The sequence below is a fragment of the Antechinus flavipes genome, chromosome 2, assembly GCF_016432865.1.
Source record: "Antechinus flavipes isolate AdamAnt ecotype Samford, QLD, Australia chromosome 2, AdamAnt_v2, whole genome shotgun sequence".
Lineage (NCBI taxonomy): Eukaryota > Metazoa > Chordata > Mammalia > Dasyuromorphia > Dasyuridae > Antechinus > Antechinus flavipes.
Genome location: NC_067399.1, coordinates 3,787,986 through 3,801,013, shown reverse-complemented (window position 1 = coordinate 3,801,013; position 13,028 = coordinate 3,787,986). Strand labels below are relative to the sequence as shown.

The 13,028-nt window shown below is 58.7% G+C and overlaps 1 protein-coding gene across 2 annotated transcripts; it reads left to right on the top strand.

Annotated features, from left to right (window-relative positions):
- The first annotated feature begins 399 nt into the window (after nucleotides 1-399).
- Nucleotides 400-9,210, top strand: GDF7 (growth differentiation factor 7). Of its 2 annotated transcripts, none has more exons than XR_007950147.1 (2): nucleotides 400-497; nucleotides 5,151-5,238. XR_007950147.1 is itself a non-coding variant. In XM_051974083.1 (2 exons), the coding sequence occupies exons 1-2, from the start codon at nucleotides 1,629-1,631 to the stop codon at nucleotides 6,125-6,127; spliced, it is 1,398 nt and encodes a 465-aa protein (XP_051830043.1). In that variant the 5' UTR covers nucleotides 1,353-1,628; the 3' UTR covers nucleotides 6,128-9,210. The 2 variants fall into 2 exon arrangements, 1 of the variants encoding a protein (XP_051830043.1); XM_051974083.1 differs by lacking the exon at nucleotides 400-497 and adding an exon at nucleotides 1,353-2,049 and having other exon boundaries at nucleotides 5,151-9,210.
- Nucleotides 9,211-13,028: the final 3,818 nt, after the last annotated feature.

The window sequence follows — 13,028 nt, the reverse complement described above, 5'->3', positions numbered from 1 at the left end:
CCTGAACTGCGCAGGGAGCTGAGGCAGGGCGCTCCACCGCGGCCAGGGCCCCGACGGCTCCCGGGCCCTTCCCTCCGCAGCCGCTCCCGGAGGCCCGGCAGGAGCTGTAGCCCGGGAGGCCCGAGATGCCGAGGCCGAGCTGACCGCAGGACGTGCCCACCGGAGCGCCCGCCGCCCAGCACCCACCCACGCACCCGCGAGCCTCGGCTGGCTCCGTAATCAGCTCGGGTAGAGTCGGACAGCGCGGAGGCACGCCTGCGGCCCTCGGGCCGAGGACCCCCACGCCTTCCAGCTGCCCCCTGCGGCCGGATCGGGTCCCCGCATCTTCGCGGCCCCACGCCCGGGATGCCGTTCTCCGAGGGGGCAAGGCAGTCCGAGTCCCAGACCCCGCGTTGGCTTCGGACTCATATCTGGCGCATCGGTTGGCCGGCTCAGCTGGCAGGCTCCGGAGGGAGGGGGAAGAGTCTAGTCCCCTTCCTCCCGGCCAACGCTTACAGGTGAGAAACGGGGCTGGAACGGACGAGGGAACGGTGACTCCCCCCAAAGAGGGCCGTCCGGGGGCGGCAGCACCGAAGCCAGGACGGCCCCAGCCGCGCCCCGTCATCCTCCACTGCCCCCCGCCGTCCCCGATCCTTCAGGATCTAGCCTTTTTCCACCCTCTCTTCTCTCTCCTGGCCTTGCTTCCTTTCTCTTTGCCCCGGACTCTCCTCGGTTCTGGGTGCGCCCTCTCTGTTCTGTCCCTGTGTGTCCCCAGTTCTCTCCCCCAGCTCCGTCTCCTCACTTATTTCTTCCGCCTTTGTCTGAAGTCGTCTGTCCCCGGCAGGACTTCCTCCCCCTACCCGAGGCTGCGGCCGAACCCGGGTTATGTCCCAGTCCCGGGGCCAGCACCGCTGGAGCCTCACAGACTCGTGCGTAAAAGTGCTTTGGGTTCGACCCAGTGGAGGAGACGAGAGGCGCGGAGGCAGGCGGGGCGCTCCCGGATCTGAGTTTAGGGAGGGGAGGACCGAGTTGGACCGATCCAAGGGTGGGGGTAGGAATGTGGGGACGGGGGTAGGTCCGCCTTTCCCTGGCCGAGGCGGGAGATGAGCAGAGGGCGCCGGGAGAGATGAGGAGGCCGGGGCTTCGATCGTGGCCCTTCCTGGCGACGGCTGCCGTGGCTGAGGCTTCTGTTACTGAGGAATGAGTAGCCCGAATAGGGTTTAGATAAAGGGGGGCTGTGGGGCTGCTGGTGGTGGTGGGGTGGGGGCTGCTGCACCAGGCGAGCTTCAGGCAGGGGGCGCTGTTCCGGGTGAAGAGGCGGGGATGGAGGTGGGGGGGAGGCGGGGGGGCAGCGGTCTCTCCGCAAACTTCCCCGATTATTAAACGCTATGTTCAAAAGGCGACAGGGGAGTTCCCGGAGCCACCAAATCCCCTCCGCCACCGCACGCGCACCGACTGCCTGCCGGGGCCGGGCTGAGCGCAGCGCAGCCGGGGAGGAGAGGAGCGTGAGGAGAAGAGGGCCCGAGGGGAGCGCCGAGGCCACCGGAGCGCAGCTCCTTCCCAGGGGGCGGAGAGGGGCGAGGAGCGCCCAGGGCAGCTGAGCGCAGCGGCGTCGGAGCAGCGCGCAGCCAACACAGGAGAAGCCCCCGATGGACCTGGGCGCTGCTGCGGCGCTCTGCCTCTGGCTCCTGAGCGCCTGCCGCCCCCGGGACGGGCTGGAAGCGGCCGCGGTCCTGAGGGCCCGGGGAGCCGGCCAGGGCGGGGACCCGGGCGGTGGCGGCGGCGGCGGCGCCAGACGGGGCCCAAGCGACTCGGCTAGCACTGCGGACAGCCCCCTTTCGCCTGCTGCCGTAGCCCGAGGGCCGCGTCTCGGCGCGGGCTGGACTGTCGGGAACGGCTCGTCTCCCGCCGTGGTGCCGCACCAGTTCATGCTGTCCCTTTACCGGAGCCTGTCCAAGAGGGCGCTCGCTCCTGGAGGTGCCCCAGCCCCTGCCGCCGCCGCCGCTGCGGGCGGCAACCGACGGGCTCTCGCGGACACCGTCACGGGCTTCGCTGACCAGGCGCCCCCAGGTACCTTCGCCGCCGGCGGCCGCCCCTCTCCCGGTGCTGCTCCTCCCCAGAAGCAGCTCAGTCCTGCCGCCCCGGGGGACTCTGGGCGCGCGCGCGGGTGTGTGTCGGCGTTACTTGTGCGGGTGCGGGGCAGCCTGAGATCAGCGGTGCCCAGGAGCCCCGAGGTCAGCCGGGCTTCGCGCTGCTCCGCTCGGAGGAGGGGGTGGATGAGTGTCCGTGTGCGGGCCCATGGAAGGGGATGGAGAGGAGGGTTCAGGCTTCTCGGGGTGGATGGGCAGTGGGAGATCTCAGGCAGCCCTTCTATTTTGTGTGTGTGTGTGTGTGTGTGTGTGTGTGTGTGTGTGTGTGTGTGTGTGTGTGTGTGTGTGATGGAGCGGGGAGATCGGAGGCAGAGAGGACGCGCTCTTAGCCAGTCTCGGATCCGGCAGCTGCCCTAAGGCGCTTCCTCTGGGCGGGCACCTCTATCCCATCCCATCCTGACACGGCCACCTGTGTGGTGCCGGGAAGCTGGAGATGGGGCTGTGCCGGCTGGCCTCCGTGTGTGTCTGTGAGCCCCTCTGCTTGGGAGTCTTTTTGGAGGGGAGGAGGTTGGAAAGTTTTTGTGTGGGAGGGTCTTCGCGGGGCCCTTCTGGACCTTGGGTCCAAGAGACAGCAGGCGGGAGGGCGGCCGGGGCTGAGCCGGATTGTTCCAGGTACCTGGGCAAGGAGAAACCCCCAGTGGATAGTCCCTGAGCCCCGGGCCAAAGGCTCTCGGCTCAGGACCCGAGGGGCGTGGGGGGGCTGGGGTCAGGCCAGGAGTCCCCCGATTCTCAGGGACGCTGTAGGGCTGTAAAAGCTCGTGGTTCTGTTCTCTATCCGCCTAGAGATTGTCCATATCGGCCCTTCTCTCATCGGCCAGGCCCGCCACTGCTCCACCCGACCTGCGTCCTGAGCCAGAGTCCGGTTGGGGCGAGGCCGCCGCTGGGGCTGTGTCGGGCCATGGGGAGAAGGGGAGAGAGCAGGATGCGTCTCATCTGGACTGTATTAATGTCTGCCGAAGTCATTAAGGCAGACAGATAGGAGCAATGGAACTGATTTCAGACAAACTCCGGTAACTTCGCTTTTAATTCCCTCCAGTCCCGAGCCCCGGGGCGTTGGCCTGGCTTCCCCGGCTGCAGAGCTGGAAATCGGGACTTGGGCTCGACTCCCCCATCGCGAAGGCCCGAGATGCTGCTTCTAGCGCCAGTACGCTGCTCCCGGGGGTTCTTCGAACCCCCTCCCGGGCTGAGCACTGCCAGGCAAGGCTGGTTCTTGACCTCCCTCCCCTGGCACGACGGCCCGAGAGGCCCTAGCCCCTTAGAGAAGGCTGCTAAGTTAAACTGGGCTCCTGGCCATCTAGAGTTGGGAGGGCAGGGAAGCCTGACTAGCAGGAGCCCCCTCGAGCTCTCCTGGGAAGGGGGAGTTATTCATGACCTCATAACTGCACTGCCCCCGATGCAAAGTGCCCCCAGGCAAAGGCGCAGGTGGAGAAACTCCCGCTGGGCCTGTTGGGGGGCCCCACTTTCTGTCTCAGGGTCTTCTCAACTCGGTCTTTGGGTCTCCGCGTCCTCTCCTGGGTCCGGGGGGAGAACGGCGGCTTCGAGGACCCTTCTAGAGCAGGGGTCTAAGCCCTTCCTCTGCCAAGCCCTCTTCTCGCTCCCCCTTTGCTTCCCAGCTCCTCTCGGTCTCCCCTTCCTTCTTCGGCTCTTGCTCTGGGAGCCGGGGTGCGGGAAGGGAGGAGGAGAGGCTGCAGCTTGGGCAGTTTCTCCCGTGATCTTCGCGGCCTCAGGGGCCAGGCCTCCCATAATGGGCTCCGGCTTGGTCCTCCCATCGGCGGTTCCGAAGAAGCCTCCTCCCGAGCCCTGGAACCGAGAGCTCGAGTGGCCGGAGTGGGGGTGCGGAGCCCCGACCGCCACGGTTCCAGGCAATCTTTCCGCACGGTCTCTCTGACTCTGGGGCAAAATGAAACCATATGACCTCTTCAAAGTGTTCCCCTTCGCTGGGCTCGGCGGAGCTTCCCCCGGCTCCTCCCGGGACTCGAGGAGGGAAAAACCATCCCCAACTCCGAATAGCCTCGGTTCCCCAGTCCCTGAAAGAGAAGCGGCCACCGAGGCTGTGGCGGGGGCCTGGCTTTCCCAAGGGCGGGCTGGGTGGGCACCGAGGTAGGGAAGGGGCCCGGCACACGCTCGTCGGCTCCATCCGTGGGCGGGCAGCCCCAGCGCCGCCGACGCCGGTATCTCGCTGCCCCGAGGGAGCAGAGCTCTGGCCTCGGGGTCCTGCCCTGTGGAGCAGGAGCATCGGCTGGGCTTGCGAGGGGAGTGACCGAAGCGCGGCCGACAGGAAGTCCCGGGGGTGTTGTCCCGGGGCTCGAGGCCTAACTGCGCCTCCTTTTCGCCCGAGCCGGGCTGCTGCGCGCCAGGAGCGGAGGCGGCTGAGGAAGGGTGTGGGGGCGGCGGCCCCGACTGGCTTTCGCTGTCCGAAACCGCCTGCACTCCGGAGGCTCTCACGGTTTAGATTCGGACCAGGCTGGAGAGAAGCAGTCTGCAAGCTCCCTTTTTTCCCCCGATGTAGTGAAGGTGCAGGCAACTGAGATGCGGTCAAGAGGCGTCTCAATTTCTTCACTTTCCCTAGCTAGCAAATTAGGGGAGGGGGCTTTTCCACTCTAAGGGAAAGTGGGGGGGGGGGCGACCTGCGCGCAATTCTCCACTAACACACACACACTCCTTTCTTTCTTCCCGCCTCTCTGTTTACCTCTGCCTGGGTCCGTCTCTCTCCGTTTGCCTCTGCGGGTCTGGGTCCATCTGGGGTGTCTCTCTCCGTCTGGGGCTGTCTCTCTCCACTTCCTCCGTCTGGGGCGGTCTCTCCCTCCGTCTGGGGCTGTCTCTCTCCCGCTTGCCACTACTTGGGTGCGTCTCCCATCGCTTGCCTCTGCCTGGGTCCGTCTCTCTCCGCTTGCCTCTGCCGGTCTGGGTCCGTCTGGGGTTGTCTCTCTCCGCTTCCTCCGTCTGGGTCCGTCCCACTTCGCTTGCCTCTCTCTCTTCGTCCCTCTCCCCGTCCCCGTCTCACCTCCCTCTCCCTTACAGATGACGTCTCCGCCGAGACAGGCCAGCGTTTCCTCTTCGACGTGTCCAGCTTGGCCGGCGCTGACGAGGTGGTGGCCGCGGAGCTGCGGGTCCTGCGCCGGGCGCAGGCAGCCCAGGAAGATCCGCGGGTCAAGCCGGAGGAGGCGGCCCCGGGGAAGGTCGACGAGGCCGCAGGAGCCCTGTTCCTGCTTTCCACTTGCCCGGGGGCCGCCCGTGGGCCTCGGCTGCTGACCTCCAGGCCCGCGCGCCCTCTGGATTCGGCGCGCTGGGAAGTTTTTGACCTGACGGACTCTGTGAAGCAGCACCGGCCCGAGCGGCCCCTTTGCCTGGCGCTGCGCGCTGTGAGCGGCTCCTCCGGGAGGCCTCTGGCCCCCCGCTTGCTGGGCTTGGGGTTGCCCGGGAGCCCGAGGCCGCCGCCCCACGAGAGTGCTCTGCTTGTGGTTTTCTCGCGAGCCCACAGGAAAGAGAACCTTTTCCAGGAGCTGCGCGCCAAGGGCCGGGCCCGGGGGCAGCCGGGGGCTGCGCCATCCGCGGGGCGCAGGAAGCGGCGGACTCCGGGGGCCGGGACCGGGGTCGGGGCCCGGGGGGCGGGAGCGGCTGGGAGCCCCGGCGGAGGCAGCGGGGGCCCGAGTCCGGGCCGGGCCCCGGGGCGCAAGGGCCGCAGCCGCTGCAGCCGCAAACCTCTGCACGTGGATTTCAAGGAGCTGGGCTGGGACGACTGGATCATCGCCCCCCTGGACTACGAGGCGTACCACTGCGAGGGCGTGTGCGACTTCCCGCTGCGCTCGCACCTGGAGCCCACGAACCACGCCATCATCCAGACGCTCATGAACTCCATGGCGCCCGAGGCCACGCCGCCCAGCTGCTGCGTGCCCGCCAAGCTCAGCCCCATCAGCATCCTGTACATAGACGCGGGCAACAACGTGGTCTACAAACAGTACGAGGACATGGTGGTGGAGACGTGCGGCTGCAGGTAGCGCGGGGCGCGGGGGAGCCCCTGAGCCCGGAGCCCGGCCGGCCTCCTGGGGTCCTGCGGGCGAGGCCGGCGGTCTGGGGCCCCGGACCTCGGGACAGTGCAGAGGAGGCGAGCCGGCCCCTTAGATCCCATCGGCCCGAAGCCCCCAGCCCCCGGGGGACGCGCCTGCGCGCGCGCGCGCGCGCACACACACACACACACACACACACACACACACACACTCCCTAGCTCACTCCCCGTCTGCCTGCTGGCTCTCAGACCCCCCACCACGGGGACAGCGTCCTGCATGCTACTGAATCTCACCCGCTTTTTGGAAGGGGAGCGGCCACCAGGAGTAGGGAAGATTGGGTGCGATTGGACAAAGCTCGCGTCTCTCCCGGAGGACATGCTGGCTGAGCCCGGCGCCCTCGGGCCGCCGCGGACCTCAGCACTGCAGCTCTGGACGGCGGCGCCCCCGAATGCCAAGGATAACTGGAGGAACCAGGGGCCCAGGTCTCGAGGCTCTAGAGCCGGCGGCGGAGGTTCTCCTCCCTGGGGGTCATTGCCCACAGACAAGCACAGGCTGAAGGCCCTAAGTGGGAGGAGCTGGGCCGAAGTCGGGGCTCATTCGTGAGAGGCCCCAGTCCCAGGCCGCCCTGCTTTTCAGGGGCTTTTGCCGTCGGGAAGTAACTCAGTCCCCAGGCTGCTTCCCTTTTCCTATTTTTGAGGCACTTGCCCCAAAGCAGAATCCCCTCCGGGGCTCCCAGAGCTCTGGCCATTTACTACTTTCTTCAGAGCTTCAGACTTTGGGGGACAGGGCAGTTTAAGGAGCCTCGTCCTTTCTTTCCATTTCCCTGGCCGAGGGGACACGGGTCCGGTTTTGAGGGGCTAAGCTTTTGTCTGACTCGCAGGGCTGGGAGCCGCCGGCCGGATGGAGCTTGGAGGCGGATTGGCCGGGTGGCTAGGGGTGGGGGCGGGGAGGAGGTATGGGCTCCAGTTTAGGAGTGGGAGTAGGAGGGAGGGCTCGGAGGAAGGGGGGCCTGGGCCTCGGCTTTTCGCCGCGCAGTCCTGCTGGCCCCGGGGAGGAGCTGGGCGCTGCTGGCCCAGACTGACGGAGCCACGGCCGGGGGAAAGACCAAGTCTGCTCTCGGGAAGGCCGAGACGGGGAAGCTGGGCAGGGCCGGCTGCGGGGACGCTTCCAGCCCCTTTCCGCGTCCAGCTCCTCCGTCTGCGTCCGGGCCTGGCGGTCCCGAGGTCCCGAAGGACCGGGGCTCGGGGTCGGGGCAACTTCAAGGATGAGGACAAGGGGAAAGAGAGTCAGCGGAGCGCCTCTGGCGTGGCTCCTCCCTTCCCCCCCCCCCCCCCCAGCCGAGCCCACGGAGCCTTCACCCTGGACGTGGCTTCTGCTTTTTCCTCCTCCTCAGCTCACTCGTTCCTCCAGCTTCCTCCTGCCCCCGCAACCCCCCTTTAAGGGCTCTGACTGAGCTTTAGTTAGGCTAGCTCCGAGGAGAACTGCAAAGGCACGAGAGAGGCTGAAATCCAATTTAAAATTGTGAAGAAGGAGGGGGGAGGGAGGGAGGAAGGAAGAGAAGGGAAGGGAAAAGGGAAGGGAAGCCGAACGTGCCCGCTCCAAACCCTAACGACTGAAGACTCATTCCTTTAATTGGGGTTTTGAACTCCAGGGCTCCCAGTCCCCTGGTGTGAGCGGAGAGCGGACTTGTGCTCACCGATGACACTGACCGTTTCTAAGCCCCCAGAGGCTTAGGGTGGGAGGGAGCGGGTGGGAGTGACGCCCACGGGAGGGAGCGGGTGGGAGCTGCCTGGGCGCCGAGCCGCGGGGTCCTACTGGGCCCCTCGCTCCCCCAGGCTAACTTAGTCCAGAGTCGAAGACGAATTCCATTCGCTCTAACGGTCGCATCCGAAGGCTTTAAAATGCCCGTGGGAATGGTTTTTAACAAGATTCGAGAGTGAGGGTGGGGGGTCGGGGCCTAAAAACTAGAGTGAAACTGTCTCTGGGAGTAGATTCCAAGAGTCCAGTTTGTTCACTAGCTAAGGAGCTTTGGGAGGCTTCCTAATGCCGGGGAAGGGGGTTTGTTTCCGGGGAAACCTCCCGATTTAACCCGAGGCTTTTTTTAATGCTAGAACTGGCCCCTGCGGGCTCCGTGGGTGTCTTGAAAGAACAGAAACAGGAGATTTGGAGGTGATACCTCCAAGGCTTCTTTCCTCTGGAGAGCCAGGGAGCCCATGACTGAGCCCACCCTGAGGCCCTCGCCCTCAGATTTTAAGATGAAGACCCCCACGCAGACCCCGCCCCCCTCAGTCCAGAGCCGGCTTCCTGGCTGAGCTGCTCAGAGGGGCAGAGGGGCTCTTCCTCACGTCTGGGCCCTAACCTGCTGCTGGACTTGGCATCCGGCCGGGCAGAGTCTTACCCACTTAACCGGGCTTAGTGCTTGAGGGAGGGGTCAGGGTTCTGGGCAGCCTGGCTATTAATCTTCCAGTTGGACATCAGCCTCTGCTTCTGGTGGGGAAGCCCCAGCTTGTTTGTCTGAGCAGGCGCTCTGTAGCACGATAGAGAGGGGAGGTCAGACAGAAAAGAAAGAAGGGGTGGGGGGAGCTCGAGGGCTCTGGGCTTGCTGGCCCGGTGGAATCCTTCTTCACACTGGGCTGGACAGAGTGGGGGATGGACAAAGAAAGGAAGGGGAGAGGTTGGAGGGGAGCAGGCCCCAACTCCCTTTGCTTCTCTATCCAAAGGGAGCATGTTCATCCTATTTGGGGATCACTCTATAAATTGGGGCTATCTGAGCGGCTGTTGCCCAAGCTCTGGGAGTGACTCCTCTCAGTGGCCTGGCTGAGGCAGGGGCCCTTGTTCAGTACCTGCTGTCCCTCCTCCCACCGCCATCCCTAAGTTTGCCAATCATCAGCCTGTCGTGGCCATTCAGCCTGCAGATAGCAGGCCCCAGCACCAGGCAGCCAGCCCTCCCTGGCCTGGACCTCAGGCCCGAAGGCTGATCCTGGGGGAGACCACCATTGCAGCATTGACTTCCTGCTTCCCTGGCTCAGGGACACCCGATTGCTCCAATTAAACTTGCTAAATTGCTTTCAATATCTCTTTTGTCTGGATCCGTGATTTCTTCTGTGTGGGCACTCGAGTACCAATGTCCTTCTACACTTGCTTGGCCAGAGACCCCAGTCTCATAAAAATGACTCTCCGGGGTCACACAGCCAGGATGAGCCTGAGGCAGGACTGGAGCTGGGGTCTCCAGAGCACATACCCAGTACTCCAAATGGGGGAGCACATACCCAGTGCTCCAAATGGAGGAGCACACAGAGAACAGAGGTGATCTTACTTTGATCCCTCGAATCTTGCCATTCGGGACACGAAGTCTCTTCAGGCTGGAGGCAGAGCTGAGTTCCTGAGGGCCTGGTATCACAGCTAGAGCTGGGGGTGGGGAGCCTCCAGTCCTACCACGAGGCTGAAGGACAGGGGACCAGCCAGGGTCCCCCGGATTCAGCTCCCACTCTTCTCGAGGCTCTCCCTGTCTCCAGAGCTGCCGTCGGTTTTGTTCCGACAGCTGTTCCCCCTCTGCATTGTGGAGTTCTGAGCTGGTCGGGCCCCATTACAAAGTATCCCCTGTTCAGTGAGGGTCTCCACCATGGATTCTAAACAGCTGATTCCCATCTTCTAAAATTCCTCTCTGAGAGCTCTAATTTCCACTCTTAATTTTTTTGAATTAAAAATTCATTTTCCTTGCCTCCCACCTCTGGGGAAAAAAGAAAAACAAAACCCTTATAAAACACATGCCAAACCAAGCAAAACACTTTCCTACACTGGCTGCCCCCCAAATGCATGTTCTTCTCATTCTGCTCTCCGGGTCTATCACCTCTCTGCTGGAAGGCAGGTAGCATATTTCATAATTAGTGCTCTGAAATCATGAGCTTCAGATGTTCAGTTCTCTTTTTGTTATCACTCTATAAATTGTTCTCCCAGTTCTGCTCACTTCTTTTTCTTTTTTCTTTACTTTTCTTCTTTTTTTTTCTTCTGAGGCAATTGGGATTAAGTGACTTGCCCAGGGTCACACAGCTAGGAAGTAGTAAGTGTCTGAGAGCAGATTTGAACTCAGGTCCTCCTGACTGCAGGGCTGGTGCTCTATCCACTGTGCCACCTAGTTGCCCCAGCAGATCTGGGTCTGCTCATTTCACATCATATAAGTCCCCCAGGTTTCTCTAAAATCATGCCCTTCGTCATTTCTAATGTTGCCATTTTTGGGCAAAGATACTGGAGTGCTTTACCATTTCCTTCTCTAGTCCTTTTACGATGAAAAAAACTGAGGCAAAGAGTAGTTTAACTTGACCAGAGTCACACAGCTAGCAAGTGTCACACAGATTGGAACTCATGAAGATGTCTTCCTGACTCTAGCCTCCTGACCTAGCCATTGTACCACCATAACTTAACTTGTTCAGCCATTTCCCAAGAGTGGGCACCCCTTTAGTTTCTATTCTTTGCTAGCACAAAAAGAGCTGCTAGAAATATATGTGTACACATAGGTCTCTTTCCTCTTTAATCTTTTTGAGTAATAGATCTATTATCAATAACACCGGGCCAAAAGCTATATATAGTTCCGTGCCTTTGAGGCAATGCAAATTGTGTGAATTGTTTTCACAGTTCCACCAACAGTGCATGAGTGTACCTGTTTTCCATTAGTCTATCTGTCCTTATCCTTTGGGATCAATTTTGTCGATCTAATGAGTATGAGGCAGACCTTTAGTGTTGTGTAACTGTGCATTGCTCCATTGAGTGATCTCCCACCTGATTCTGAAGGAATGAAGGAAGAGCACTTACTAAAGCACAGTGGAGTGTGTATGTGGATTTCACTTCACTTTTTAAATCATAATTTTAATTGTATTTGCAGCTCTATGTTTTTCCCCATAATTTTTATTCATTCTCTTGGTTTTTTTTTTTCCTTCTGAGTCTTTTTAAGTGATGATTTCGCTCTCCTTCCTTTTGGGTTGCATTATTCTTATTGATTGATTTTATTTCTTGTTATTTTGAAGTGAAAAAGGGATTCTTGGTTTTCTGCAACTTTTTGCTAAAAGCTTTCTTCCTCTCTTAGAACTTCCCAAGTGCTGATAACCATAATCATGGGAACATATGAGATAAAGGGAGAATATGTTGGAGGTAGCCTCATAGGGAAGGAAGGAATTTGGTGAGAGGGGTGGAGGGGAGAGATGGAAAAGGACAAATTTTACGAAAAATTTTTTTGTTTCCCTTCAATAGTAGTTTACTTTTCTTATTACATGTAATCATAGTTTTCAACATTCATTTCTGTAAGATTTTATGTTCCAATTTTTTTCTTAATCCCTCTCGTCCACCTCCCTCCCCAAGATAGCAAGCAATCCAACGTAGGTTAAACATGTGGAAGGAAGGGACAATTCTTACTTTTCAATGGATCCTGAACTCAGCATGGGGACTGACATTTGCTCACATTTACTAGATTCTTATTGACTATCTGAATATTTGTTAAGAAGAGTCTAAGTTGAGTGAACAGTGTACAATTTTAGGCCCAATTCATGGGCATCCACTCAACTTCCAATTCCTTGCCACTACAAAAAAAAGCTGCTATAAACATTTGTGTACATGTAGATCTTTCCCCTCTTTTATAATCTCTTTGGGGTATACACCTAGTAGTCATGCCACTGGATCAAAATATATGCACAGTTTTCAGCCCTTTGGCTATAGTTTCAAATTGCTCTCCAGAAGGGTTGAATCTGTTCACAACTCCACCCACCAAGCAATGTATTAGTGTCCAGTTTTCCCATATCCCTTTAAACATTTATCATCCTTTTTTTCCTGTCATCTTAGCCAATCTGACAGGTGTGAAGTGGTACTTCAGAGTCATTTTAATTTGTATTTCTCTAAGCAATAGTGATTTAGAACATTTTTTTCATATGACTCTAGATGACTTTAATTTCATCATCTGAAAATTGTTCATATCCTTTGACTATTTATCAACTGGGGAATGACTTGTATTCCTATAAATTTGACTCCATTTTCTATATATTTTAGAAATGAGACCTTTATCAGAAACACTGGTTGTAAAAATTGTTTCCCAGCTTTGTACTTCCCTTTTAACCTTGGTTGCATTGATTTTGTTTGTGCAAGACCTTTTTAATTTAATGTAATCAAAATGATCTATTTTGGATTTCATAATGCTCTCTAGTTCCTCTTTGTTCATAAATTCCTCCTTTCTCTAAAGATTTGACAGGCGAACTATCATTTGCTCTTCTAACTCGCTTATGGTATCACTCTTTATGTCTAAATCACGAACCTATTTCGATCTTATATTGGTTTAGGGTTGGTCTACACCCAGTTTCCACCATACTATTTTTCAGTTTTCCCAGCAGTTTTTGTCAAATAGTGAGTTCTTATCCCAGAAACTGGAGTCTTTGAGTTGATCAAACAGTAGATTACTATGGTCATTGACAATTGTATCTTGTAAGTCCAGTCTTAAAGGAAGCCCAGGAGTCCAGGATGAAGAAGCCCCAGGCCCAGGGGACCATCAGTGAAAAGACTTTCATCCAGGAGGCCAAGTGTTGGATTAGGAGCCAAAGAGAAGCAACACTGTTCTGGCTGGAGTGGGCATCTGATTCAGCCCCTCATTTGAAAGAAGAGGGTACTGAGGCTCAGGGACCTGCCCAGGGTTACTCAGGAAGGAAGTCTCAAAGATGGGGCTTGAACCCCAGGTCGGGGGCTCCCTCATCAGTGCCTGCTGTCACAGCCAGAGCGGTTAAACTTCATTTCTTTGCTATGGAAAAGAGGAGGAAGCACAGGTTCCAACCTCTCTTCCCTGCATCATCCCTGAGAATTATAGAGAGGGCCTCCCAGGAACCACAATCACATGAATAACAATAACTGGCATTTCCCG

Bases quoted from the DNA above. Each gene is read 5' to 3' on its own strand.
- GDF7 (XM_051974083.1), top strand. From the start codon at position 1,629: ATGGACCTGGGCGCTGCTGCGGCGCTCTGCCTCTGGCTCCTGAGCGCC. The intron at 2,050-5,150 runs GTACCTTCGCCG...TCTCCCTTACAG, and splicing joins CGCTGACCAGGCGCCCCCAG to ATGACGTCTCCGCCGAGACA.